This window comes from Coffea arabica, chromosome 3c (assembly GCF_036785885.1).
Source record: "Coffea arabica cultivar ET-39 chromosome 3c, Coffea Arabica ET-39 HiFi, whole genome shotgun sequence".
In the NCBI taxonomy this organism is placed as follows: Eukaryota; Viridiplantae; Streptophyta; class Magnoliopsida; order Gentianales; family Rubiaceae; genus Coffea; species Coffea arabica.
In genome coordinates, this window is record NC_092314.1 from 2305482 (window position 1) to 2329931 (window position 24450).

A 24450-nucleotide genomic window follows, 5' to 3' on the forward strand; every position below is an offset into this window, starting at 1 on the left:
GAGGCCAATTGCAAAAAGCAAACGGCCACGATATGAAAGCGTTTGGCGGCCTCGGTCTCTTTGCAACTTCTATTTATATATATTTTTTGTACAACTTGCTTTCTACCCAAAAAAAAAAAAAAAAAATGAAGCCAACATACCAGAAACTTTAAAAAAATGTGCACCAAAACTCACAATAAGTGTGCAAAATCTCCCCTTTTTTTCTTCACTTCCTCTTCATCCCACAGACACATGTTACTAATAAAGAAGCTACAGTAAATTTTTCTAAAAACAATCTCACAAAATAACCTTCCAGAAAGAGCCATTCTATCTTTCCTGAGAACTAAAAGTTCAGTACAAACTCGATAATCAATCCATTTTCCAGTTAATAAAATGCCTACTCTTGAAATCAAGACTGTAGTATCATTCATTCATTTCTAAATTTGATGCTTCTAGTTACTCTTTAGCTACCTGTTTTGTTGGATACTATTTCTTCTTGCTAGATTATTTTCAATTTCTGCGTTTTACTTTTCCGGGCTAAAATTTCAAAAGAAGAACTTAATCCAGCATCGATTTTACTGAACTGATCAAGTATCCCGTAACATTTATCCAGCTCAACAAGAAAGAAAGAAAGAAAGAAAGAAAGAAAGGTAGCGGTTTCATTTTACTCAAACCATGCAAGACCTTGACTACACTAATTTAAAAGTAGATTTATGTGGTAATCAGACAAGCCATAGATATTTAACCAGAATATAAAACATAACACTAGGTCAAACTAATAGTAGATTGCGTATCTAGGTGAGCATGGAAGTAGAAGAAAAGATAATCCTTGCTGATTAATACAAATAAGAGCAAATAATACAAAATCATGTTAGAAGAGCGAGGTGCTTACATGTACACGAGGCGAACACACAGACACAAGCACAAGGAGATTTCAACACGCGTCCATAAATTTATCTCCAAGAGGTAAATTATGGTTATATTGACGCACAGAAACATGCGAAGGTCCCTTGGCTCAATGAAGCTCGAGATCTCACATCCTAAAATAAAATAATTGAACTGCAGCAAGCTTCCAGGGCCATCAGATGGATTTGGACAATAATTTTCCTCTCACCCTCTAGGCTTTACGTGTGGCTGCAACAGGACATTTTCCTAATGTATTCCACAGAATATACTCTCCTGATGTAACCTGTTGCATCATATGATAATTGCCAGAAGCATCATACAATAATTGCCAGAAAAGCTTTACTTTCTGTACAAGAACTACCAAAAAACTGCAACTATACATCCCTATGTTTCTGAATGTAAAATACATATAGGTTTTCCTACGATCTATGGCTCAAATACAGGCAGGCAGGTACAGAAAAACATCCAATACAAGACATATGACACTGCCAGCAACAAATTTCTGAGGGAAAAAAGTTTTAGGAAATATTAGCACAGTTTCCCAGTAGCAGTTTAGAGTTAGTTCAAGTGAACAAGCAAATATTTGTTGCCTAATGTAAGGTTATAAGAATTTTCAGACAAATACTTGGAAGGTAAAGATACCTGTGCCGATAACTCTACAGGTGCTTTAACAGCAGGAAAAATACTAACCTGTATGTGGCATAAGCAACAAGTTAGTATCATATTAAAGCTCAGAGCTAATGAGAATTCACAACTGCACGGCCACTTGTAATGAAAAACACACAATTTGAAATCCAAACATTCCGCTGAGGGAAGATTAACAGAAGCAACACAGACTTAGATAAGTTTCATTCATGGGATACAATCTCTGAATTTTCAAGGACCAAGACTGGGAGAAATAGATATGTCAATAATTTGGCTAAGATTCTCTATAAGGACTTGGTACACTATTGCCCAAGCCTTCACTATGGAGCACTAGAAAGTCCCTCATGCTCTCTCCGGTTAAGAACTAAGGATAAGAAACAGCAATAGCCAGGTGGTCGAGGGTTTCCTACTCATCACAAACTAAGCTTTTGATCATTTTATTTCACTAATCCCTTCCCGCTTCTTTCTTCCCTCCTTCCCTTCTAGGAAAAAACATATAAAATAAATAATAAACAATGCAAGCAACATTATAAGCCAGCAGGAAACTATCTTAAAAACATTGAACCAATCAACAAGTAAAGGCATACAGCCTTACAATTTTAAATTGTGTAAGCAAATAAAGTTGCCGTAATGATGAATTCCAAAATTTGTCTAAAGGGAGATTGCATGTGGCTGGATTTACATTTTTACGAGAAACTTATTTTGCCCTGTTAAACAATAAAATGTTTCATAGCTGGTTTGTACTGTAAAATCCACATTTTGAAGAAGAAAGCATAAAAAAATTTCATTTATATCCTCCAGTTGTTTCTCATGTAAAGCTAACATGATGGACATAAAAAGGTGAGACTGAGTTTGTCATTCTTGGGGGTATAGATATTAAAAGTTTTTATTAGAAAAAGATGCTGCTTTAAGACACTTATGCATTTATAGCAAAACACTGTTTGTGGATCATAGTCAGTCAAGAGCGACTCCAATTGCACAACATTACAGGCGATCTTTCTCCTTTACAATGTGGAAGAGCAGTTGAGCAATCAACTGCAGCACAGACATTGTAACTGCAATTCAGGTGAGTTTGAGATGATTGTCAATAGTTAAAGTAAACAGCCTGAGAACTGGAGAGAGAGGGGGATGGCAGAGGCATAAGGATTCAGAATACAAGCATGAGCAAGTTGTGCAAAGACCTGGTTTAGTGATTCTCCATGGCAAGACAAGAACAAAAAAGAAGGGCTATGGACTTACAGATTTAGGATGAGTGGACATGCTAAGAACGGATATGGACTTACAGATTTTGGATCAATGGACATGCCAGATAATGTCGATCCGACCATCTTGAAAGACACCTACAGCCACATGAAAAAGTGCTCAAATCTTTTCGAAATGTGTGTATACACTTACTTTTAGGACAAATTGTTTGAGCAGCTTTCCAACTAACACAAACAGCAAATTTTGGTTTGCCCACTAACATGCATAACTTTCAGTAAATTAAGCCAAATAGCAGTCAATTTTTACGGAGAAAATCATTGTTCCACATAAAGAATGAATATCTGTTATTTACTAACTTTTATGCCAAATTGGACTTAATTGGGAAGGGCACCCAATTATTAGCGCTATGGTTACTTTCTGTAGAAAAGAGTAGTAGAAGAAGCATTCATAGTTGAAAAAAGGTCACTGATTGATACTTCACAAGCTGAATCCAATTTGACACAATGTACTGTACCACACCAAATTTTGCTATTACGTATATTTGTTCAATATAAGAATCTTAAGGATTATATTATGGGGTAGAACCTATGTACAGCTATTCGTCGGAAAACGAATCCAAAAATATCAGAAGAAGTAACGACCAACAAGGTCCACTAGTTGTAAAATCAAAAGTTCTTACTCATTAAGGGAACCACAAGCCTAATTAGCAGACCAGAGAGGAGTCAATCTTTGGTTTAGGAATGAAACCATCAAGATTTAAGGTAAATCTTCATTATGGGATTTAGAAAATGCAGAGGGAAATGCAGAACTGGGGAGAAGACAACATACAGGATACAGTTGTTCAGAATTAAGATGTTTAAGCAGTCCACTCATCACATATAAAATCACAACCAAAGGTAGGTCTACGGCAATGAGATTGCAGATAGAGATAGCAATAACAAGAGAGAACATACTTTGGCATAACTGTATGCCTGCCAACAGAATGGTTCTTCCAGATCAACTGCCTGAAGGTCCTTGCTCATTTTCTCCGCAAGAAAATCCTCCACATTTACGATGTTATTAGGCGAGTCTGTTTCAAAATCACTATCTTCATCATCTATACTCCCAAACACTGACCCAGAGGATGGTGGTTTTTTAGTCTGCCATGGAACAAACTTCAAAGTTCCAGAAAATGTTGCTTCAATGCTCTTTCCAGAAACACCTCGTCCACTGGTTATAATTCTCCATTCAACTGAGCGCTCCGTACTGAAGACTGTTCCTATAGAAGGTGTCCCGTCACAGGAAACCACCATTCTCCTAGGAAAAAGCATAGTCACTGTACAGAATTCCAATGATAAAGGCGTTTTATAACCCTCCATAAGGCGCAACTTAAACAAGAAGGCACCTTCATTTTCAGAGACCATTGAGAGCTGGTAAAACCCCTTTACTGGAGGTCTAATGCCATCAGATACCTGATAACGCATTAACAGAAAGTTTCCTAATGGTGGTGAAAATGTTACAGCATGCTTATCTCCACCATGCTCTGGAACTTGAGCACAGGGATGGAAAGATAATAGCTCAACATGAGCAGAACCCAAACCTGTCAAGGGAAAGGAAACATCAGGTAATCCTTCTAACTCTGCTCTACAATTCACTTGACCAGATGCTGTTATGGAGTCAGGAATCTCGTCTCGGTCATACATTGCAACATGAACAGTCTCATGAATTGTAAAGAGTATCCTCTGCTTTCCCCTATAGAGATAAGGCTTCCATGCCGGTTGCTTGCTATCTGCAGAAGGCACATCGACTGAAGAAAATCCATTCATCTTCATAGCAGAAATGTTAGAATAACTGAGGTCCATTGGTGTACCTGCAAAAAAGAAACTCAAGGTCATTTGTAGAGTTAAACCACAATAAAACCCATATTCCACACCCCAAACTTGACTAAAACTATGAGTTGAGAAATACCATAATAAAGATTACCAACCAAAGGGCATTGCACTGCTGATAAAGGACTGGAGTGCATCTTTGTCCAGGGACCTTGAGCCAATTTTTGGAGCGTCAGATGCTAGAGTTCCACTAACAGAGGTGCTTGAGGTGGCGGATGCTGCAATTGGAGTTGCAACAGGTTTTGCTCTACCTGATATTCCTATGCTTCCAGTCAGGGAATCCAACAACCCTCCTACAGAGGGAGATGCACTTGCAACTACTTCAGGTTCTGTAATATCTCCTGTTACAATGTCACCAATTGTATGTACCACCATAAATGCCCTGTCATCAGAAAAAAGAAAGACAATATTAAATACACAAGAAACCTAGCACATAGTTGTTTCTTTATTCCTTCATTAGTAGATTCAACCTTCAGAAGAACAATAAGAACACAACATAATTCAGAGATAGAGAAAGAAAATTGATTTGGCATACTCCTCACAACTGCCCAGCTATTTTCTTAAAGAGATCAGGGAAAAGGATAAATATCAACAAAGAAAAGGCAATTCATGGTTTATGATACGCCAAAATTTTTTCAGGAGAAACAGTGGGAAATATGATCGGTTTCTCCTTTTTAACAGAAATATGACTTGTGTAACATTGTGAATAACTTACCATACCCTGTGATGGATGGAAGATCAAGCAAGAGAGAAGATAAATTCTCATCTTCGCCAATAGTATTCCCACAATCTGACCGGTTACACATCCTTGCATATGTCTTTAGATGATGGGGCTCAACCAAAGGCAGTGCAAGAAGGTAAAATGGGCCCTTTACATGTAGAATAACGGGCCATATAAAATGACTCTCTCCTTGCTCTTCTTTATCAATATTTAGGCTTATTATGTGACGTGTGATAGGATCATCCACCCATGAATCTGATCCTTTAACAGAGTGACTTGTCCTTATGCCAAATCCACGAACAGATCCTTCCCTACGGGATATAGAGAAAGTTAGTGATGTACCAATTTCATACACATGGCAACACTTCAAGTACAAGCATGGGGAGTATGACATAAAATGGAGGTTGGAAATTTTTTTGGCTTTTAACAAATTTAACATAAATTACAAAGAATGAGAATAATTGAACATCTACCTATATAAGCAATTTTCGTCCTAGAATTTGTAACAGGATAAACAACGAATATACTTAAAAATCTGGATACAACTTCTAAGAAGCACGCAAAGATGCATGAATAAAAGGAGAAACAGCCTCTCCCCCAAAGCAAAATAAGTTAAAACCTATAATACAGCAACATTTAAATAAACAAACATGCCAAAACGAGAAGGTGTTGTTAGCAGATGCCAGTGAGCATGCTGTACAATCTTGCCACCTTTTCAACATAGGAAGTGGTGCTGCATTTCCCAACCAATTGGTAACAGGAACCGCCTTTACCATCTTTTAGGCTCCATGTGAGTAACTCTAAGCTAAAAATCTATCAATGAAGCACATTTCTTTTACACCATGATTTTAAGCTATTATTCTCCCTATAAATATGCTATAGAATAAGCTGAAGTTGTAAAGCAACCATTTCTGAGGCAGTATACCAGCGTGAACCCAACTTTCCCCACTGCTACTGCAGTATTCTTTTCACCCTCAGGATAGTAAAGTAACGTTGTCAAAAAAAGAAAAGAAAAGTTGTTCTCTTAGCAAGCAAATTCCTGTTCATCACTATATCATTTCATTATACAAAAATTATATAATCTTTATCACACTACAGAAAGTACAGAAATAGAAAGTTCACGTTCCACGAATAAAAATGATCATCCTACAACAAAATGAAGATTCTTAAACTAGCTACAAAAATCAGCTTATTTAACTTCCCAAACTAACCAATTAAACATACATTCCAAATGACAGCATAAAAAAAATAATTCCAAAAATTAAGATGACAAAATTGAAAGAAAATAAAGACCTCTTTTTGCGATCAATAAAAGCCGCTGCTAATTCAGAATCGGTAGGAAGGTAGGGGACCACCTTAAGACTATCGGTGGCACCCGCAGACTGGCTTTCTTTGTCGCAAGCCAGCCGCCACCGCCTCTCCACCACCGGAAACCTCCTGCTTCGTCAGGTTCATAAATTTATATACTTGAATTTAATGAAAAAAGAAAGGAAAATTCGAACTGAAAATGAAAAAGGCTGTATTTTTACGAGCTCCGGAGTGGCATGATAACCTGGAGTAAACGACGGCATCTTGGCTGCTGAGGATCCAGATAGCTCTAATGCTACAACCGCCCGCCATTACCTTCTCTTCTTCTCTCAAAAAAGGTTTGCCGATCCTTTTTTCTTTTTTCCTTTTTTTGGAATTATTTTTGCTTCTGCGGACCTTTGGAGTGCGACAGAGCTGAAGCCTGAGGGGGCAGCGTGGTGAATCCACCTGAGCCCTTTCTGGAGAAGAATACGGCGTCGTATTGTTTTGCACCTTCTGGACTTTACTTCTTTTCTCTTTTTTTATTTTTGCCCTTTTTTCCTGTTATCTCATTTCTAATCGCTTTGGAAATGATTTAGAGACTGACCGCAATGAAAAGAATAATATATTGCATGAAGCTCAAAAACTTTTACAGCGTCGTAACTTGTAATTTTTTTTATTAACTTGAAATTCTAAATTAAAAAATATCCGTTTGGATCAACTGTTTTTTAGGATGTTTTTGAAATATTTTACTGTAACAATGTAGGTGAAAATTTTTTTACTATAAATGAGATTATTTTTGATATTTTTATAATTATTTTTGTTTGCATATTATTATAACATTATATATGAAAATCTTCTTGTTTTTTTTTAAAAAAAAAAAAAAAAAAAAAGCCAATCCAAATGCAGATATTTTAAGAATCGGATATTTTATTAGCTTGATTACTTTTTTTAATTCAACCTTGAGAAAATGGACTTTATGCTAATCTCGTGAAATGCCATGTAAGTTTGGTTGCGGGCTGAGCGCCATTTTCTTGCTTCAAAGTAAGTAGACTTCACGAGTGGCTTCCTAAGGTCCAAAAATAAAAAATTGTCCACTAACAGTAATAGAGAGAGCTTCCATGTACATCTAGTACATGATGAAAGTATAGGGGCGGCAACCATAATAAGGGGATGTATACAAAAATTTATGTGAAAATTCTGGAACCTATGCATACAACAACTAGATATAGATCAATAAGAAGTAAAACCTCAATCCGCTTAATGTATACAGCATTCCACAACAAAACAAACCTACAACTTACACATGCAGAATGTGCAAACCCTGACATAGGATTGGCACCCGCTCAGGCAAAGCAGAACTTATTACACAAAGTTTGTACAGTACAGAACATAACTTCAGCTGTGACTAAATACTTCTGAGGTTGTTTTGTCTTTCTTCTCGGATCAGTTCATTTTCAAGATCTTTGTTGCAGCATGGCAAGCTCCAAGCTCAGTCCAGTTCAGTCTTTCACTCGGAGTGACGTGTGCATTCCTCCATCTGGCATGCTGAAGAGAGGACACTAAAGGTCAACGCAAAGATACGAGATGGTAGACCCAGCCCTCCGTCTAGTCCTCTGGCTGACCTTCCACCTCTCAACCAGCACCTTTTTTATGTTTGCGCAGCTTGCAACTACAGTGGCGACTCCAACAGTTGTAATGCCAGGGCAATAAACCATATGGCATGTCTCCAAAAAGGTGCACTTACTAACAAGGTAGCTGAGACCTACATCTGTTATTTGACGGCAATGTGATAGAACAATGTCCTTGAGCATGGGACAGCCTTCACCCATCTCAGCCATGGCCATATCCCCCAAATTCTGTCAGAATGGTAATTGAGCATCTATAGGAATATGAAATTCAACAAAGCCATTGACCTTAATTATGCAGTACATCTAGAGAGTGAGGCGGAGGGAAACGGGGAGGAGACTCGATTGTTTTAATTTAGGTGTGCTTGCAGCAATTTAAAAAATGTTGAACATCCTGGAAGATGCGCAGGAAATGGAGAAATGGGCAGACCAAATTGTCCAGGTTTGAAGTAAATAATAAAGCAAAATGATACTTTAAATTCACCCTATCTTTACCATCATTCATCTGCATACTTACTCCTCCATTTGTAGGAGATGGCAAATGTAGCAAACAATTTTTGGAATATCATCATGTTAAAAACAAAGATTTAATGTCAAGAAGCCAGATGGAAAAGTAGCTAAGAGGAACCTAATGCATCTTTCAAAGTAATGAATAACAGTATAACACTCTTGAAAACATACTTGAGTAACCCATATTATTACATAGCAATTCAAACATAAGCTAAGGTCTAGGATCTATGTCAATCATCAGTCAGTCCAACAAAAATAGCCACTAATGTTAACACAACCAAATGGTTACATACCATGTGCATTGAAAATCTCGGGAAAACTTACCTTGAGGTCATCAGGACCAACAGGCATGGGAAAGGGGAGAAGAGAGGAGAGGTTGAGAAAGGAGGAGAAAACAAAGAAGAGGAGCATACCTGGAGGACGCTTACATCCAGGTAACTTAGCTCAGGACACCCTCTAGCAATGGCTATAATTCCAGCATCTCCAATGTGGTGGCAGCCGCTAACATTCAGGTAGCGTAAAGAGTGACAGTTACCAATTGCGACAAGTGCCTCATCTCCTATCCTGACAATCAAAGAGCATTTATTGTCAACATAAAATACCAAAAACAAACTCATAACCAAGGTGCAAGCCACTTGGGCATTTATAAAATAACTACTTCATTAATATCTGGGAATATGGGGGGCAAAATGCAGACATAAAATACCAGAAAGAGAATCTTATTTAAATACTGAAAGGCATGGAATTTGACAGAAAACTTGTAAGAACTGCAAGTTACCCTAATAAGAGGCAACAATGTAATGTTACGCATTCTATGGATCAGTTGAAGATAAAGAGAGCATCCAGGACAAATGGTCATACACGTATCTTCTAAGATTTCATGTTTTCTGTGACCTAGTATAGGCATTCGCTTTAGTGATTCATTCCAATTAACTAATGAGTCTTCAATTCCCTAGGATGAAAGGAGTTGAAACCAGATAAAGATAAAGAAACACTATATCAGAGAAAATTGTGGGCAATTTGAAATAAGAAGCAGTTGAGTGGGCAAAAAGATGCAACCAAAATAGTTCAATGTTCTTGCCCTATTTGGACCCAATAAACCCTGAATTGTTAATCAGAACCATGGCCAGTTCATTCACATCCTGAACACATACAACTCCTCGTGTCATCAATATCATTTTTTCCTTTTTTTAACATTTTCCATTTATACAGCTAATAAAAATTCATTAGACAATTCACGTGCAGGAAGCCGAATATTTTCTAACATTACCAAGTGCCCAGATCTTACACTAATTGCAAAAGAAATAAAACAAGACATATCCAAGCTTCAGTGGATAAACCCAATGACATATTGGCACTATATCTAGTGTTACCATTTTTTATCAGGAAAAAAATTCTGTTTTGGCTTATTTGTCGAGCGAGTTAGCATGTAGTAAAAAACCTTCTAGAAAATGCGAGCTTTACAAGAAAGAAAGCTCAAAAGAATTGCATTAATTTGATCATCATTTTTGATATAGTTATAGGGTACAAACATGTAGAGAAGGTAGAGAAGATTTCGGTGACACATGTGAATGCTATTGAAAGAAGTCACAGCAACTTAATGCAATGACTAGATCAGAGAGAGAGAGAGCTTTTACTTATCGCAGAATCGAAGACTCAAATCTGTAAGAAATTTACAGTTCTCCCCAACAGCTACTATTCCCTCACTGCCTACCTAGTCACCAAAACAATTACATTTAGTTTCTAGTACATGATACAGGAGCAAATGTCAAATATCACGAACATCAATGGCAGCTAGAAGAAGAAATAAGTAAAGCTACAACTCAGAACAATTCATGCCATCCAGAAGATGGTGTTTTGTCTTGTAGACAAGTCTAGAAGAAGTGTCAGAAAATACATAAGCATCTGCCACCATAAGGCATGGAAAGGTGGATAACAGAATTTTTTTGGGCTTAACAGCCTTGATGGTCACAAACAATTGAAAATATAAAATATATGTTAGCAAAGAAACGAATACACAACACAAGTATGGCAGCAGCACAAAGGAAAAAAGGATTTGTTAAAAGCTGACTGCAAAAATCAGCAGACCATTTATTCAAGGATAAACAAAATAACAGAACATCATCTTAGCCATGCTACATGAATGGAAAATTAGTTAAGAACGTTCTCCATGTCTACTACAAGAAAATTAGATCTGTAATATTTAATCTTTCTAAAGCATGAAAAGGTTAGTCCACTTTCTAATATACTGGAGGAAAGGTAAGACAAAAACGGCATAGCTGTTCATTCAATTGCAAACTGAAGTATAGCACCAAGTGCATGTAAGTTATTCTTAATAAAGAATGAGGAAGACAAAAACATGACTCCTCAGTTTTGTTGGAACAAATTCGTAGGTAGAGCCAGACACAAAAAGCTTTTACCTGGACAAATACATGCTACCTGGATTTGTTACAGTGTATACTATGGGAAGCAATAGAGACTCGTATCATATAGCATTACCAAAAAAGAAAAAGAAAAGGATTCACAATACAAAAAGAGGTAGCCTGCAGAAACACAGAGAAAGCAATACCTCATAACACCGACGAATGTGAAGCTTTTTCAAATTCCTGCAGCCTTTTGCTATACTAATAATGGCATCATCACCAATACTTGAGCAGTCAACCAAGTGAAGAGCTTGCAAGAACTTGCAGCCTCTGCCTATTTCAGACAGTGCGAAATTACCTATCTTTTGACAGTACAACAAGGCCAACTCTGAAAGGCTCCTGCAGTAGCCAATGCACAATGGTGAATTAGTACTGTGACTGAAGCACAAGGAAAGCATGGTAGTATGTCTAAAATGGTAAATGAACACTAAAAGTACAACGGTTTGAAACACTATTTATATTATTATCTTTCTTTATGGCAGGATAGCCTACAAAAAAAGACTATGGATGTTTTCATTAGCTTTTCCAAGTTGACAGGAAGAAAAAAGATAAAACAAGACACAATAAATACTGCATTTTCTTTTCCTTTGTGGGCTGGAAGGACGTGGTGATTCTGGGAAGAAGCCAGGAGGAATCTTAACTCAACATGCTATTAATGATTTTAATTTCATGGGTAGCATAGAGCTTTCCCCACAAGTACCATTGAATAGGTAATAATGTCAGACATTAGTACCCGTGGAGATAGTAAGGTAAAAAAACTGCATTCTAAAGAATAACCAAACCAGTCAAACTAACCACCCAACAAGATAAAACAAAACCTTCAGAGTAAAAATAAAACAGACGCAAACAAATAAAAAGAAATGAAGAGATAATCAAGCATACGCGCAAGATCTTCCAATCGACTCCAATCCAAAAGTTCCAATATTGTGGCAGCCATTGACCTCAAGATGTGTCAGCTCTGTACAACCGATGGCAACAGCTTCTAAACCCTTATCACTTAGGAAATAGCAATCACTCAAGGTAAGGTTCTTTAGTCTCTTGCACCCTTTTCCTATGGCACACAGACTCCTGAAACATGGAAAAGGTATAAGATGACAAAGAAATTATGACTGATTGCTTGTCTTGCCTGACCATATAACTCACAAAGAGACATTAGAATTTTTGAAAGAGTTAAAGTTCCCTTCATAGGTGAAAAATAACATGTTTTACTTGTGAATTTGCAGCAAAAAGCCAGTTCTCTTTTACTAATACACACAGACACCCCCCACTTAAATCCTGGATTTTTAATAATTAAAAAAAAAAAAAAAGAACACGTAAAGCTGTTTCTGAGCCGGCTGTTGACAAACAGCTTCAGGTGTTAAGCATCAATAGACTAAACTAAATTTATTTGTCAAATTGAACAGCTTGATATAGGACACTGAATAATGCTTATTGATTCTATCATCTAGTCTAGACAAACATAAGCTCAGATTGGTTTAGGCTCACAAGAAACACCTGCATAAGACTTTACATGCTTGGACGAGAGATAGAGCTTGATTATTATTTTTCCTAAATCAGTGTTTTCTTTGAGGAAATTATAGACTTAAAGTCAGTATGCTGTTCCCATAATTCGTAGTATAATTAGCAAGATACAACTGATTACTACCACATAACAAGGTATATATTGCAGACTAGACCTCGAGCTTAGCTTATTGCTCACTACAAGGCTGAGAAAATTTGAAGTTCAAACACGGAACTTCTTTCACAAGACCGTGCATGAACAAAAGCAGGCCAAACCATATTTGGAGTTTGGCTCTAATAAATCGAGTTGAACTTGACTAGGTCTCAAAAGATTTCTAGCCCGACCACTTTTATCGTTTCTATCCAAAAAAAATATTGTCATGAGCAAAATCATATATAATTAACAAAAGATAAAAGAGACAGACTTGTCAGTGAATCTCTGAAAGCTGTATAATGCCAAGAACTCCAAGGTATTGCAAACGATGCCCACAGCTTCGAGAGCCTCATCTGTTACATTAATGCATTGTAGCTTCAAAACTTTCAGAACCCGACATCCTTTGGCCACAGCAAGCACACCTTTGTTATGTATAAACTCTGAATCCAATGACAAGGTTTCAAGAGATAGGCAATAAGATCCTACAGCTTCCAATGAAACATCTGTTATTTTTGCACAAGCTGCAACACCAAGAGACTTCAATTTCCTTCGACAACCAAGGGCTAAGTTGACCAAACCAGTGTCAGTTAGACCTTCACAAAACCGCAAGTTCAAATCTTCAAGTTGCTTACACCACTCTCCAACGGCTGCTAGACCTTGATCTCCAACATAGCAACCCTTCAAGAAGAAAGCTTTCTTTAGGACTTCCAAGTCCATATAACATTATGTAGTTGTAATCTTACTTTAGACTGATCCACTAGCCATTAAATTAGCAAGAGGGGAAAAATATACCGAAAAAGGGAAACATAGCATAGAATTGAGAAAGCACATCTTCACCTGTAAATCCAAAGACTTCAATGCATTACACTTCTCTGCGATAGATCTCAACCCTAAACTTGTCACATTAGAGCACCATATCAAACTCAATTTTTCAAGTTTGCTAAAGCCATCTCCAACAACAGCCAGCCCAGCATCCGATAAATAGTATGTTTCTGTTTCATAGTCTTCGGGGCCAGTTTTTCCAGCAGCAAATTGAAGTTTGAGAGGTGAAAGTGCAGAATGATCTGCACGTCGTCTTTTTCCCTAACAATGGACAGAAAAATTTATATTTAGTAGAAATAGCAATATGTGGCCACTGAAGCTCAGTATAAGTACTCCTGCAATGTAACATAAAAAAATGCAAAAACTGGGCCAAAATAGTCTGAAGATGGTTGAGGCAACAGCCTCACATAAGCATCAGACCCAGCAACCAAACTAAACTACTGAAGACAGTTTTACCTACTGGCTACTGGAGCGTCAGAGGTGTAGATCAGCCTTAAGCATTAAACTTCTTATATAATTACCATCAGAATCCTAAAGACGGAGCGATAGATTTCAAAGTGTTAAGTATCACTAAATAACAAAAAATACGTCTATGTTTTTTCCCCACTAGGAACTATGATACTGTGGGGAAGGGAAAGGAAAAAAAGAGAGAGACAGAGAAAGCTAGAGAGGGGGGGAAGGGGGGAGGAAAGAAAATCTGCAATTTAAGACAATCAAAGGATAAGAAAAAAAAGGCAGGCAATATTCTTGCAGGCGATGAGCGACAGGAACATCACAATATGTTGACGTAAGTGGGGGAGCCATCTGTTGTGATACGCACTTCTTTCAACATTGGAATATTAAAGTTCTATGTCCATTATCAAGAAGCAAAATTATTCATCAGATGTAATATTTAACTCCAGGAGGAAACTGCTAAAAACTACCCAACTTCCTAAACATTTTTACAAACTAAAAAAATTCAGAACTTTCACTAACAAACTTCTGATTTTGCCAATACTATTGCAGAAGCATGAAAAATTCTATTCTGATCTAACTTGAGAAAGTTCACAGGGTAAATTCCCTTGAATACCATATGACTCAAGAAATCAGTTATATAAAAATGGCAAGACCCAGAAGCTGCCGAAAAAGGAATGCATTGAACTCCAAAATCCATGGATAACTCTTAAATGGAGAAAGAAGTGATTATTAATTCCTTAAGCCACTTTTAATAAACAGAACACTAGGCCAATATGAGTCTCCTTTTTAGACAGAAATCAACATGCTAAGGTTTGTCCCCTACCAAACACTGTGCAGTGGAGACGTGGGCTAAAGTACAAAACTCTGAGATGGGCTCTGTTAGGGTCCTCAGTTTGGATATCTTGTAGGAGCAGGCTCCTTACATCCAAAAGCCAATGATAGGCCTCAAGTTAAAACCGAAGACAACAATAACTCGATATTATAAGTACAACTTCTGCAATCTTTATTAGGTTAGGTAGCCCTAATTCAGACAAATAACCCTTTCTGCTATAAAGTCAAGATCTAATAAGCTTTTCCATCCCTTCTTCTTGGGGTGTGTGTGTGTGTGTATATATATACCTCCTTGCACTCCATCTTCTTATTGTTTCCTCTAATTTCACCAATTCCAATTTCACATTTCAGAACCTAGTCTTGTCAAACCTAGAAATAAGAACTTCAAATACCGATTAAATATTTTACCTAAATTACATGAGATCTTGCCTATGACGGCTGCTGCATGAAAGATCGCATTTTGCTCTATAATGAACCTCAGCTAAATGCATCTCTAAAATCGACAAACATATCATAGGAAATACTCCAAACATTGACAATTTATATGCTTGAATATTTCCCAATATTTTAATTTCTTCCATGCACGACCAATTTCGACCAAAGACCCACAAAACGGTCAATTAATCATTCGTAAGATCAAGCCAAATATACCAAACAGACTTAAATTTGCCCGTCCGAAACAACTTAACTGCATTTTAAATTTCACAACGATCTTTGGCATCCCAACGGCTAATAAATTAATTCACAAATACATCTTCCACGTATAACCAATTTCCCGCAAAAAGATCCCGTTTTGCTGCAAAATGCAGCTCAATCCAGCAGACTTACTTCAACTCAAATGATAAAACTATCCCATTCAAAATCACTCATTCACATTCAAATTTTCTCAACAAATTTCCACAACTCAATTGACTAACAATCAATCCCCATGCAACATTTCCCCAATGTAGCATACAAAATCCGAAACTTTAAACTCAGAATTTGATCAGAAAAAAGTAAACTTACAAATTGAAAAGGTAGAGTAATGGAGCGGCGTTCATCAATAAACACGTTTCGAACATGGGGAAACCGGCTGGATAGCATCTTGACGAGGCCGTCGGGGCTACCGGACGCGCCGATGCGAATTGTATCGCGGCTGAGCCGCTCGAGGCCAAGCCATCTCTTGCAGACGAGCGAGGCTGCGTCGCGGCTCGGCTTCGTATCTAAGTAACGGAAGATCTCGAGGATTAGCTCATCTGGTAAACTGGAATTTATCCGATCATGGCCCTTCATTTATTAAATTATTACTACTTAAATTATTGTTAATTGGATTTTATTCGACAGTTTTCTGATAGGAAATTTGAATTTATTTACGGAAACAGGAGAAAGAGTGAGAAAGAAGAGAGTCTCTGTCCGTTAAGGAGTAATCAGCTTTGGGCGCCCGCGGTGGAGAGGGCGGGGCGGTCAAGTAGGAGGCAGTCGGCCGATAGCTGTGATTTGTCCTTTTCACCCCCTTTCTGCGTGTAAATACTTCTTGTAATTTTTGATTTTTCTAATGAAAACATTCCGCGAGCGATATTTTCCTGGTGTCCATTGTATATTAATTACTCCTCTTTTGTCTCTCCTTAATTAAATATTTGTTGCTAGGATTCCTCACCCTTCTTTCTACTGTTCGCATTGCTCTCTCTTTTCACTCACACATTAACATAAGAAGAAGAAGAGTTTTTCTAACATGCAACATGCCTTTTTCCTTTTTTTGAATTCTACTTGTTTATCATGCCTTTAAGCAACCAATACCAATGCAACTTTACCATCGTTTTCTCTTTGGTACTTGTCATGTAAATCTTCACTTTTATATTTTATCAAGTATTCATATTTATCATGTAAAACTTGATTTCTATCAAGTATTCGTATTCTCTAATAATTAGATGAAAAATAAGTTTTAATTACATTACGTTATATATCCCATGAATATTGAAGGGAAAGTATGGCTATTTTTTGGTATTATTCTTATTTTAAAATTTTATTTATTTTGACTTACAGTACATTGTGTTCGACTGAGAACTTAATCACACCCTAATTTAATGTATATATTTGCATTTATTGCACTAATTCATTTAGACACAATCTAGAATCAACTTTATTCTTACAAAAAAGATATCCATTAACCAATCCCATTTATTAAGTTAGATTTCTCCAATGATGTTTACTAGACATTCATTAATACATCTAATTTATTATCAAATTTACTTACCATATAAATATTATCCAAAAAATATATTTACTATGTATATGTACATACTCGTATTTGTTGCACCTCTTACATTTAGATATTTTTCCAAATTAATCACACTTTTATAAAAAAAAAAAAAAAAATTTAACACCTAATGCCCATAGAATGCCCAATGGCACTTCTTAGCCAAATGCTATTAAATTTGAGTCCCGTTATGCAGTAACCTCGGTCATTTTTTTAAAAATATAATATTGCTCATTACTCTTCCATCATAATGTAATAAGGTCATTTTTTCTTTTCATCCATCTCAAATTATAGTCGATATTTTAATTAAAAAATATTTTTAATTTTTCTAAAATATCCTGATTTAATGTACTTTGTTATGAGTGAGTATAACCTACCTTGTTCAATAATTGCTTTGATTCATAAATTGAGTGGTGCAACTCTTGATCAATATTGTTGTTGTAATTGATATAAATGTATAATAATTCGTCATACTTCTAATATTAAAATAAGGATATTTTAGAAAAATAGTATGTTAGATTTACACTTTCAATAAAATTAACTAATTTTGCTCAAAATATGTGAAAAAAAATCGAGATTAACAAAGCGGGACAAAGGAATACTTAGTTTATCCTTATATAATGATAAAATGGTCCAAATCACCATTTAGAGCTATCTATAAATGAATCATACCAATGCCAAAGGTCTAGCCTAGGGGGTCTCTTTCCGCTGACCTCTTGGATAACCTTAATTAGAGTAGGGTAGAATTGGTCACATATGCTGGCTGTTAGGGAAAAAGTATAAAAATCCCTTTGTATTTCTCCGATTCTTCATAGAAAATTAAGGTCTATTTAGAAGATGCATTTTTTGGGTGTTCATATAAAACTTTACTATATTTTATTGTAGAAATTGTGGAAAGTTTTTTTTTTAATGTATTTAGGGTTTGAAAAAATTGAAAAACTTTCTTTTTTCCCCTTCTATGTGCCTTTTCCTTTTCTTTCTTTCTTTTCTTTCTTTCATCTTTCTTCTTCTTCCCAACATTTACTCTTTTTCCTCCCCCACAATCGCCATGCCTACCGGCGGCCACCACCTCTGTCGCCGTCCTCTTTTTATCTCTCCCTTCCTCTTTTCTTCCCTCTTTCCCCTTCTTCTCCTCTTTAGCAGGGAAAGAGATGTCGTTGGAGGTATTGACAGGCTGAGGTTGGGAATGAGGATGAAGAAGAAAGGCAAAAAAGAGAAGGAAAAACTTTGTTGCATTTTGGGATATGTTGAAGTGTTTATTAAAATTTAGGGTATTTTTAGAGGGTTTTCTGTAGACGAAATTGTAAAAAACCAGCCTATTAAAATCCTCCTAAAAAATACCCCTCCCAAGCAAAATCGTAGTTCTTTGCAACAGTTTGAATCCATTTGAATTGCTATTTTTTGAAATTTTGTTGAAAAATGATTTGATGTATATAAGGTAGAAGGATGATTGAAAAAAGCAAATCTGTAATTCTATCTGGCAAAAGTTTTCGTTTGAATTGCTATTTTTTGAAATTTTTATAAAAAAAAATATAACTATTTAATATATGTGAGATAAAAGAATGATTGAAAAATGTGTTCACCAAAAATATAAAATTTTTTGATAGAAAATAGCATCTTGCCTTTCATTTTCCTTCTTGACTTTTACGTTATGTGATTCAAAAAAAAAAAAAAGACTTTTACGTTATGAAACTTTATGCATCACTAAGAATTAATGAAAATTCCTTTTTTTTAAGGAAAATTCTTTTTTTTTTTAATTCTTTTTTACGTTATGAAAATTCCATTGCATCAAGTGACAACTCCCTAACCCCAAACGTGAAAGAATTACTATTCAAAAAAAAAAAAAAAAAAAAAAAATCTTCTTCCAAACAGGGGACACACGCCGCCTCTGGCCTCTCCTTCCCCAAGCAAACAGATCTTCCCTAAAAATTCTGTTCTTCCATTCTATAAATACCCACACCTACTGCACCGTATTTAGATTACGACTATTTTGATTTCCACAAAAATTCTTTTCATCTCCGCATAAATAATTTAATTTCCTATTTGTTCATGGATATCTTCAGATCAGTATCTGCTGAGGACCCATCTCCGCCTTCATCTCCCAAGACCTCCTCCGATCCGAGCTATAATTCCGAAACTACCCCTTCCTCACCGTCAAATTCCCAATCCCAAAACCCTAACCCTAACCCCCAAATTTCATCCGTCACAACAACGAGCTCCTGGGCAACCTTCGGCTCCTCCTTTTTCAAATCCGTTGCCTCCAAATCTGAATCCGTAATCAGAAATTACCGCAACGATCTCGAGGAATTCAGTTCCGGCTTGAGAAAAGAAACCACCGTCATCCGTGAAGCCGCCAGACGCGCTGTTGAAAACCTTCCCGGTCGGCTCGAATCTGGGGCCGCAGTCGCTCAAACTTCCCTTGAATCTGTCGGCCAAGTGATTGATGACCTCGGTGGAGCTGTTTCCGGGATTATTATTCATGGCAAAGACTCCATTTTTCACCCTAATGATGGTGATTTTGATGCTTCTGATGTTGAATTAGTTGAAAGTGGTGATGGGAATGGCGTAAATAAGCAAAATTTGAAACCTTATAGTAGAATTGATGCATTGATTAGAGCCATGCAATGTGATATAAAGACGTATTGCGAGGAGCCTGAGGAGGTAGGGGAGTATGAGGAGTGGAAAAAGGGCTTTTTGATTGATGAAAAGATTGGTGAGATTGAGGATTTGGTTGACGAAAATGGTGTTATTGGGGAGATTTATGATGAGGTCGTTCCGGGGAAGGTCGATCGCGAGACCTTTTGGAGTAGGTATTTTTATCGAGTTTACAGGGTTAAGAAAGCAGAGGAGGCAAGGGTGAAGCTCGTGAGGAGAGCGATCGAGGGAGAGGATGAGGAGGATTTGAGTTGGGATGTTGATGATGATGAGGAGGATGGGGACAGTGGGTTTAAGTCGAGAGAGGAGTTGAAGAAAGAAATTGAAGAGACCGAGAAGGAATTGGCTAATGGAGATAAGAAGAGATCAAGTGTGTCTGAAGACAGTGTTGAAGGAAGATTGGAGGATGGGAAGTCAGACAGGGGGAGTTCAACAGGGAAGAACGATATTAGTGATTTCTCTTTAGTTTCAAGCCAAAGATCCTCACATGAGGAAGAAGAGATTGGGTGGGATGACATTGAAGATATTGGAAGTGATGATGATACCAAGGTCGCCGCAAGAGGCGGTCCAAATAATGCTGATCTGCAGAAGCTATCGACTGCCGCTGAGAAAGAGGAACAGTTGCCTTGGGATACTGAGGATGATGACGAACCTGCTAGGTCATGATTCATTGATTTTCTGCGCACATACTGAAGGGGCATAATTCTTTTCATTTGCCTCTCTCTCATTCTCCGTACAAATGCAATTGAGTGTCCAGTTTTATGATATATGGCGATGATTTGGTGTTGTACTGCGTCCACATCAAAATGTATATATTATTGTTCTCCTGTTAAACGAAAGTTCAAGTATTATACTTTCATTTAGCAGAAATTCTATCTCTGTTTATTTTTCTGAACCTGTGTTTTTGCACAATTGGCGCTTGTTAACCACTTCGCATTTGTTGCTACAAACAAGCTTGTTGTGTCAGTAAATTGCTAGTTATTCCATTGCGATTGCTGCACCGTTTACTGGATAGGAGAAATGGATTACGGAGGATGGTAAACACTGAATTGTTTTAGTTTTAGTTTTAGTCTTCAGCAAACACTTGACAGCACATCCAAGATACTAGGCAGATCGCTCAATAGTCACAGCTACTGTTCCAAGATAAAATTCTGTGCCTTTCATTTGACGGCATCATCCCCCTTGTATTTTTTTTTCCTAACGATTCATCCCCCTTGTATTGCTTGGCTAATTTTTGAAAGCAACTTTGTTGTTTAACAGCAGGACTTCCAATAACAAATGTTATTTGTCAATGTTTCTCCAACTTCCATGCTTCTTGCTGCTATTCTCAAAGATTATTGAACAATCATGTGCCTGTCACGTACAAAAAGTCTGTTTGGACATAAGCAAGTTCTTGAAATAACCTCAGAGTTAGTTTACTGTAGTAACTATTGCAGAAAGCCCAGAACGCTGCTAAGTTAGGCTGATACCATTTTTTGAGCGAATTCATGAACACAAGAAGGGAGCCGATGGTGAAAGTGAGCATGTAGGAGTTTGGGTCTGTTCTGCTTTGTGTGCGGGGCGAAGCGTTTGGTGTCTTGTCAATAACAAATGTATGTGGCGAAGCGTTTGCTTCAGTGTACTGCAACTGATGTAGGGGGCCCAATCTCTGAATGCAGATTGAGAGGCTGCATTAATTTGGAATTCTGGAGAAACTTACAGGAACTAATGGCTCAAAATTGACCATTGCAGGGTGCCAAGTAATGGTATCATGCCACCATTTTTAAACAGGGTATCTTCCACAAACGTGCCAGTTTCGGTAGGCCAAATAACTCTCTAATTTATTCCTTTTTGGTCAAACATCATTTCTACAAATTTCACTCGTACTTTACGGCATGAAAACATGTAGCGCCTTTTTGATACGACGCTCATTTATTGAGCTTGCACAACACCGCAATCGAATTTGTTTAGACATTTGGATCCAGAAAATGGAGCTTCGAGGGAGATGGTTGTTTAAGTCCAATGTGCAATTAGTGAAAATTATCCCTAGAAAATACAATGCCATCTCCGTGGAACCTTAGAAAATAAGGCAGCGGCTGATATAATATTATCTTTATACATAAAACTTTGCACAAGGGAGTTTCAGAGTTCCCCTGCTGTTAAGTTCAAGATTCGAATCCTGAGCCTGACAGTTGCAAATGCGAGGATTCAAGGAAAAAAAAAATGTCTTACTCTTTTAGGAGGGCATTTAGTATTTAGCAAAAATTACGAACTGCTTAAAACTTTTAGGTCAGAACCACGAGGACAAACAGGAAATAAAATGGTACTATAGCTTGATCCCAAGCAAACTTATATGATCAAGGTCATAACACCTGTACACCTAGTTGTCACCCTGTCTGAGCATTTGCAGGATGGTAAGGAACAGGTTGAGGATGTCCAGGTAAAGGTTGACCGATGCCCAGATATACTCATCATATGTGAAACGCTTGATTAGGTTCTCCGTGTCATAAACTACGTATCCAGAGAAAACTATAGCACCAAATGCACTGAAAACAGCAGTAGAAGTTGATCCCAGTGGGAAGAACATCTGCAAAGTGAAGATAACAGGTATGGTGGGTCAATATGAGATAATAAAATATACACAACATTCACAAGGTGAAGAGCGTGTGTGCACATGCACGTGCGTGGGAGAGAGGGGGACAGAGATAGAACCTGGAGAAAGCTAGTCAGTAGGAGTACTACAAGGCTGGTGAACAAGATTGGTCCAAGGAAACTAAAATCTTTGCCCTTCTTGGCAGCCCAGAAAGTGTATCCAGTCAAGCCTACAACTACGGCTGATGTCAAGATCAGAGCTTCAAGCACAATTCTCCCTGTAAACTCCGCACAAAATGCAATCAGAAACAATTCTCAACCAGTGCCCATAAAAAGGGGGAATGCCATACAGCCAAGAGTTCATGAGCATCCCAAGACAAAGAAACCAGGGTACAGAAGCACATACCATCGGTATTAGCACAGCTTACTCCAACTGTCAGACTTAGAGAAGCAGTAAAAAGCCCAAGGAAAACAAGATTCAGTGGATGCTTTTGCTGATACACGTGCAACGGCCACAAAACTGTGAAGGATTTCCACAACGCATTATTAACAATATTGAAACAAATCAAAAGAATCCAGAGAAAAAAACAGAAGCACTCCTCCTAGATTCCTGCTACATATTGAAGACAAGTAGTAGTTCTTAAGTAGATATTCTTAGTGCTAAGCTTTCCGGTTTATAGACATAGAAAAACAAGCCCTAGGCCAAACTTCAACTACTGTTTCTTAATTCTAAATCACAAGAAAATTGTGAAAGCTCAGCATCAGCAGAAAGATTCATCTGAATAAATACTTATCATAATCATTTAAACCAAACAGGAAAAAAAAAAGAAAAGAAAAAAGAAAACTTGATCATAAAACACAGATATTTTGCTTCTATCCAACAGCAACAACTCAAAATCCTAATTTAAATTTCATTCCAATGATGATTTTGTCACCTAACTAGCCAACGACGCACATCTGTTCTATATATATATATGCATTCCCAGTGGAATTTAAACCCTACAGCTTACAAAAATTCAATTTCACTGACAATCAATGCACATGCATTTTCCCTGCAACAATAATATCATATAAATGCACTATACTATCAGAGCATACCCAAAAGAATAATCAACAACTCGAATTCACTAGATCAAACCCTAATGTTTTCCCATAATTGACAAAAAAAAAAAGGCAAAATGAATAGATAAACTTACGGACGAAGGGGAGAAAGCAGAGGAACAGCAAAAGGATCGAATTGCCGCGGAGAAGTTGGTTGATGGGATCATAAAGCACAATTAAGGCAGAGACGAGGGTGGTGAGGACGATCTGAGCGGCAAGGATGCCGTAGACTTTGCGAATGAATCCCCATCGGAGCTGATTCTCGCCGTAGCCGATCCCAGGGTACAGCAAATCTCCGGCCTCTAGGTCAACCGCATAATCGTCCTTCGTGCTCTTCGCTCCGTACAAGTCCATCTCTCGATTTCTCTCTCTTACTTTCTCTCTCTCTCTAGAACGGTGACAGCTTATCTGTGTCTGTGTCGTTTGCGTGTCAGCCTGTTTTCTTTATGGGTGTCGGTTCTGTGAGGAGGAGGAGGTTGAAGTGGGGAAATTGAGGAGATTCTTGACTTCCTGGAGGGCATTTTGGTCAATGTAAATATAGATCTTTTTTTTATTTTTTTTCGAAATTTGCTTAATCCACCAAGACGCATAAAAAAAAAAAGTCATAAAACAAATTCACAATTTTGATTGCAAAAATAATTATTTTGGCAGACTTTTTCTTTTTCTTTTTTTTTTTTGGATATATAATTATGTTAACCTTATTTTGTGACAAAAAGAGACTCTTCCCCTAGCGCTCTTCGTGATATTTTAGGCACTATATTTGATTTTTATATTGGGGAAATTATTATCTAAGAGTTTATTGGATTTCGAGCGATTGTACAAATTTGAGGGGATATCAAAGTGATTTATTTCTCTCTAAGATAATTTGTAATGGATAATGAATGATTGATTTTTATATTTTTCTTCTTTAGAAATTCACTTATAAGAAGGGACTTTAAATCATAGCATGATGAT

At 37.2% G+C, this 24450-nt stretch overlaps 4 protein-coding genes across 6 annotated transcripts; 1 reads left to right on the plus strand and 3 right to left on the minus strand.

The window, feature by feature from the left end:
• Positions 1-790: 790 nt before the first annotated feature.
• Positions 791-7152, minus strand: LOC113734039 (AP-5 complex subunit mu-like). Of its 3 annotated transcripts, none has more exons than XM_072081767.1 (8): positions 6852-7152; positions 6616-6759; positions 5322-5633; positions 4700-4983; positions 3687-4582; positions 2814-2870; positions 1528-1575; positions 791-1168 (listed from the first exon to the last, which is right to left on the minus strand). In XM_072081767.1, the coding sequence occupies exons 1-8, from the start codon at positions 6866-6868 to the stop codon at positions 1097-1099; spliced, it is 1830 nt and encodes a 609-aa protein (XP_071937868.1). In that variant the 5' UTR covers positions 6869-7152; the 3' UTR covers positions 791-1096. The 3 variants fall into 3 exon arrangements, with proteins under 3 accessions (XP_071937868.1, XP_027116152.2, XP_027116154.2); XM_027260351.2 differs by having other exon boundaries at positions 6875-7150; XM_027260353.2 differs by lacking the exon at positions 2814-2870 and having other exon boundaries at positions 6875-7150.
• A 671-nt stretch (positions 7153-7823) lies between these two features.
• LOC113734042 (uncharacterized) lies at positions 7824-16492 on the minus strand. Its single transcript, XM_027260356.2, has 8 exons — positions 15939-16492; positions 13662-13907; positions 13096-13502; positions 12053-12238; positions 11317-11509; positions 10385-10461; positions 9161-9311; positions 7824-8468 (listed from the first exon to the last, which is right to left on the minus strand). Exons 1-8 carry the CDS (start codon positions 16203-16205, stop codon positions 8172-8174), a joined length of 1824 nt encoding a protein of 607 aa, XP_027116157.2. The 5' UTR covers positions 16206-16492; the 3' UTR covers positions 7824-8171.
• A 2726-nt stretch (positions 16493-19218) lies between these two features.
• LOC113735345 (uncharacterized) lies at positions 19219-20490 on the plus strand. The gene has a single exon (XM_027262360.1). The coding sequence runs from the start codon at positions 19219-19221 to the stop codon at positions 20488-20490; it is 1272 nt and encodes a 423-aa protein (XP_027118161.1).
• A 1567-nt stretch (positions 20491-22057) lies between these two features.
• On the minus strand, positions 22058-23954 carry LOC113734043 (BI1-like protein). The gene is made up of 4 exons (XM_027260357.2): positions 23592-23954; positions 22802-22915; positions 22516-22673; positions 22058-22390 (listed from the first exon to the last, which is right to left on the minus strand). The coding sequence occupies exons 1-4, from the start codon at positions 23848-23850 to the stop codon at positions 22184-22186; spliced, it is 738 nt and encodes a 245-aa protein (XP_027116158.1). The 5' UTR covers positions 23851-23954; the 3' UTR covers positions 22058-22183.
• Positions 23955-24450: the final 496 nt, after the last annotated feature.

Bases quoted from the DNA above. Each gene is read 5' to 3' on its own strand.
- LOC113734039 (XM_027260351.2), bottom strand. From the start codon at position 6,942: ATGGCGGGCGGTTGTAGCATTAGAGCTATCTGGATCCTCAGCAGCCAA. The intron at 1,576-2,813 runs GTAAGTCCATAT...TGCCACATACAG, and splicing joins TGTCCATTGATCCAAAATCT to GTTAGTATTTTTCCTGCTGT. The intron at 1,169-1,527 runs GTATCTTTACCT...ATGATGCAACAG, and splicing joins CTGTAGAGTTATCGGCACAG to GTTACATCAGGAGAGTATAT.
- LOC113734042 (XM_027260356.2), bottom strand. From the start codon at position 16,205: ATGAAGGGCCATGATCGGATAAATTCCAGTTTACCAGATGAGCTAATC. The intron at 12,239-13,095 runs GTCTGTCTCTTT...TCCATGTTTCAG, and splicing joins TTTCAGAGATTCACTGACAA to GAGTCTGTGTGCCATAGGAA. The intron at 11,510-12,052 runs GTATGCTTGATT...TGGCTACTGCAG, and splicing joins TCGATTGGAAGATCTTGCGC to GAGCCTTTCAGAGTTGGCCT.
- LOC113735345 (XM_027262360.1), top strand. From the start codon at position 19,219: ATGGATATCTTCAGATCAGTATCTGCTGAGGACCCATCTCCGCCTTCA.
- LOC113734043 (XM_027260357.2), bottom strand. From the start codon at position 23,850: ATGGACTTGTACGGAGCGAAGAGCACGAAGGACGATTATGCGGTTGAC. The intron at 22,916-23,591 runs GTAAGTTTATCT...AATCCTTCACAG, and splicing joins CTGCTTTCTCCCCTTCGTCC to TTTTGTGGCCGTTGCACGTG. The intron at 22,391-22,515 runs GTTCTATCTCTG...TTCACTTTGCAG, and splicing joins TACTGACTAGCTTTCTCCAG to ATGTTCTTCCCACTGGGATC.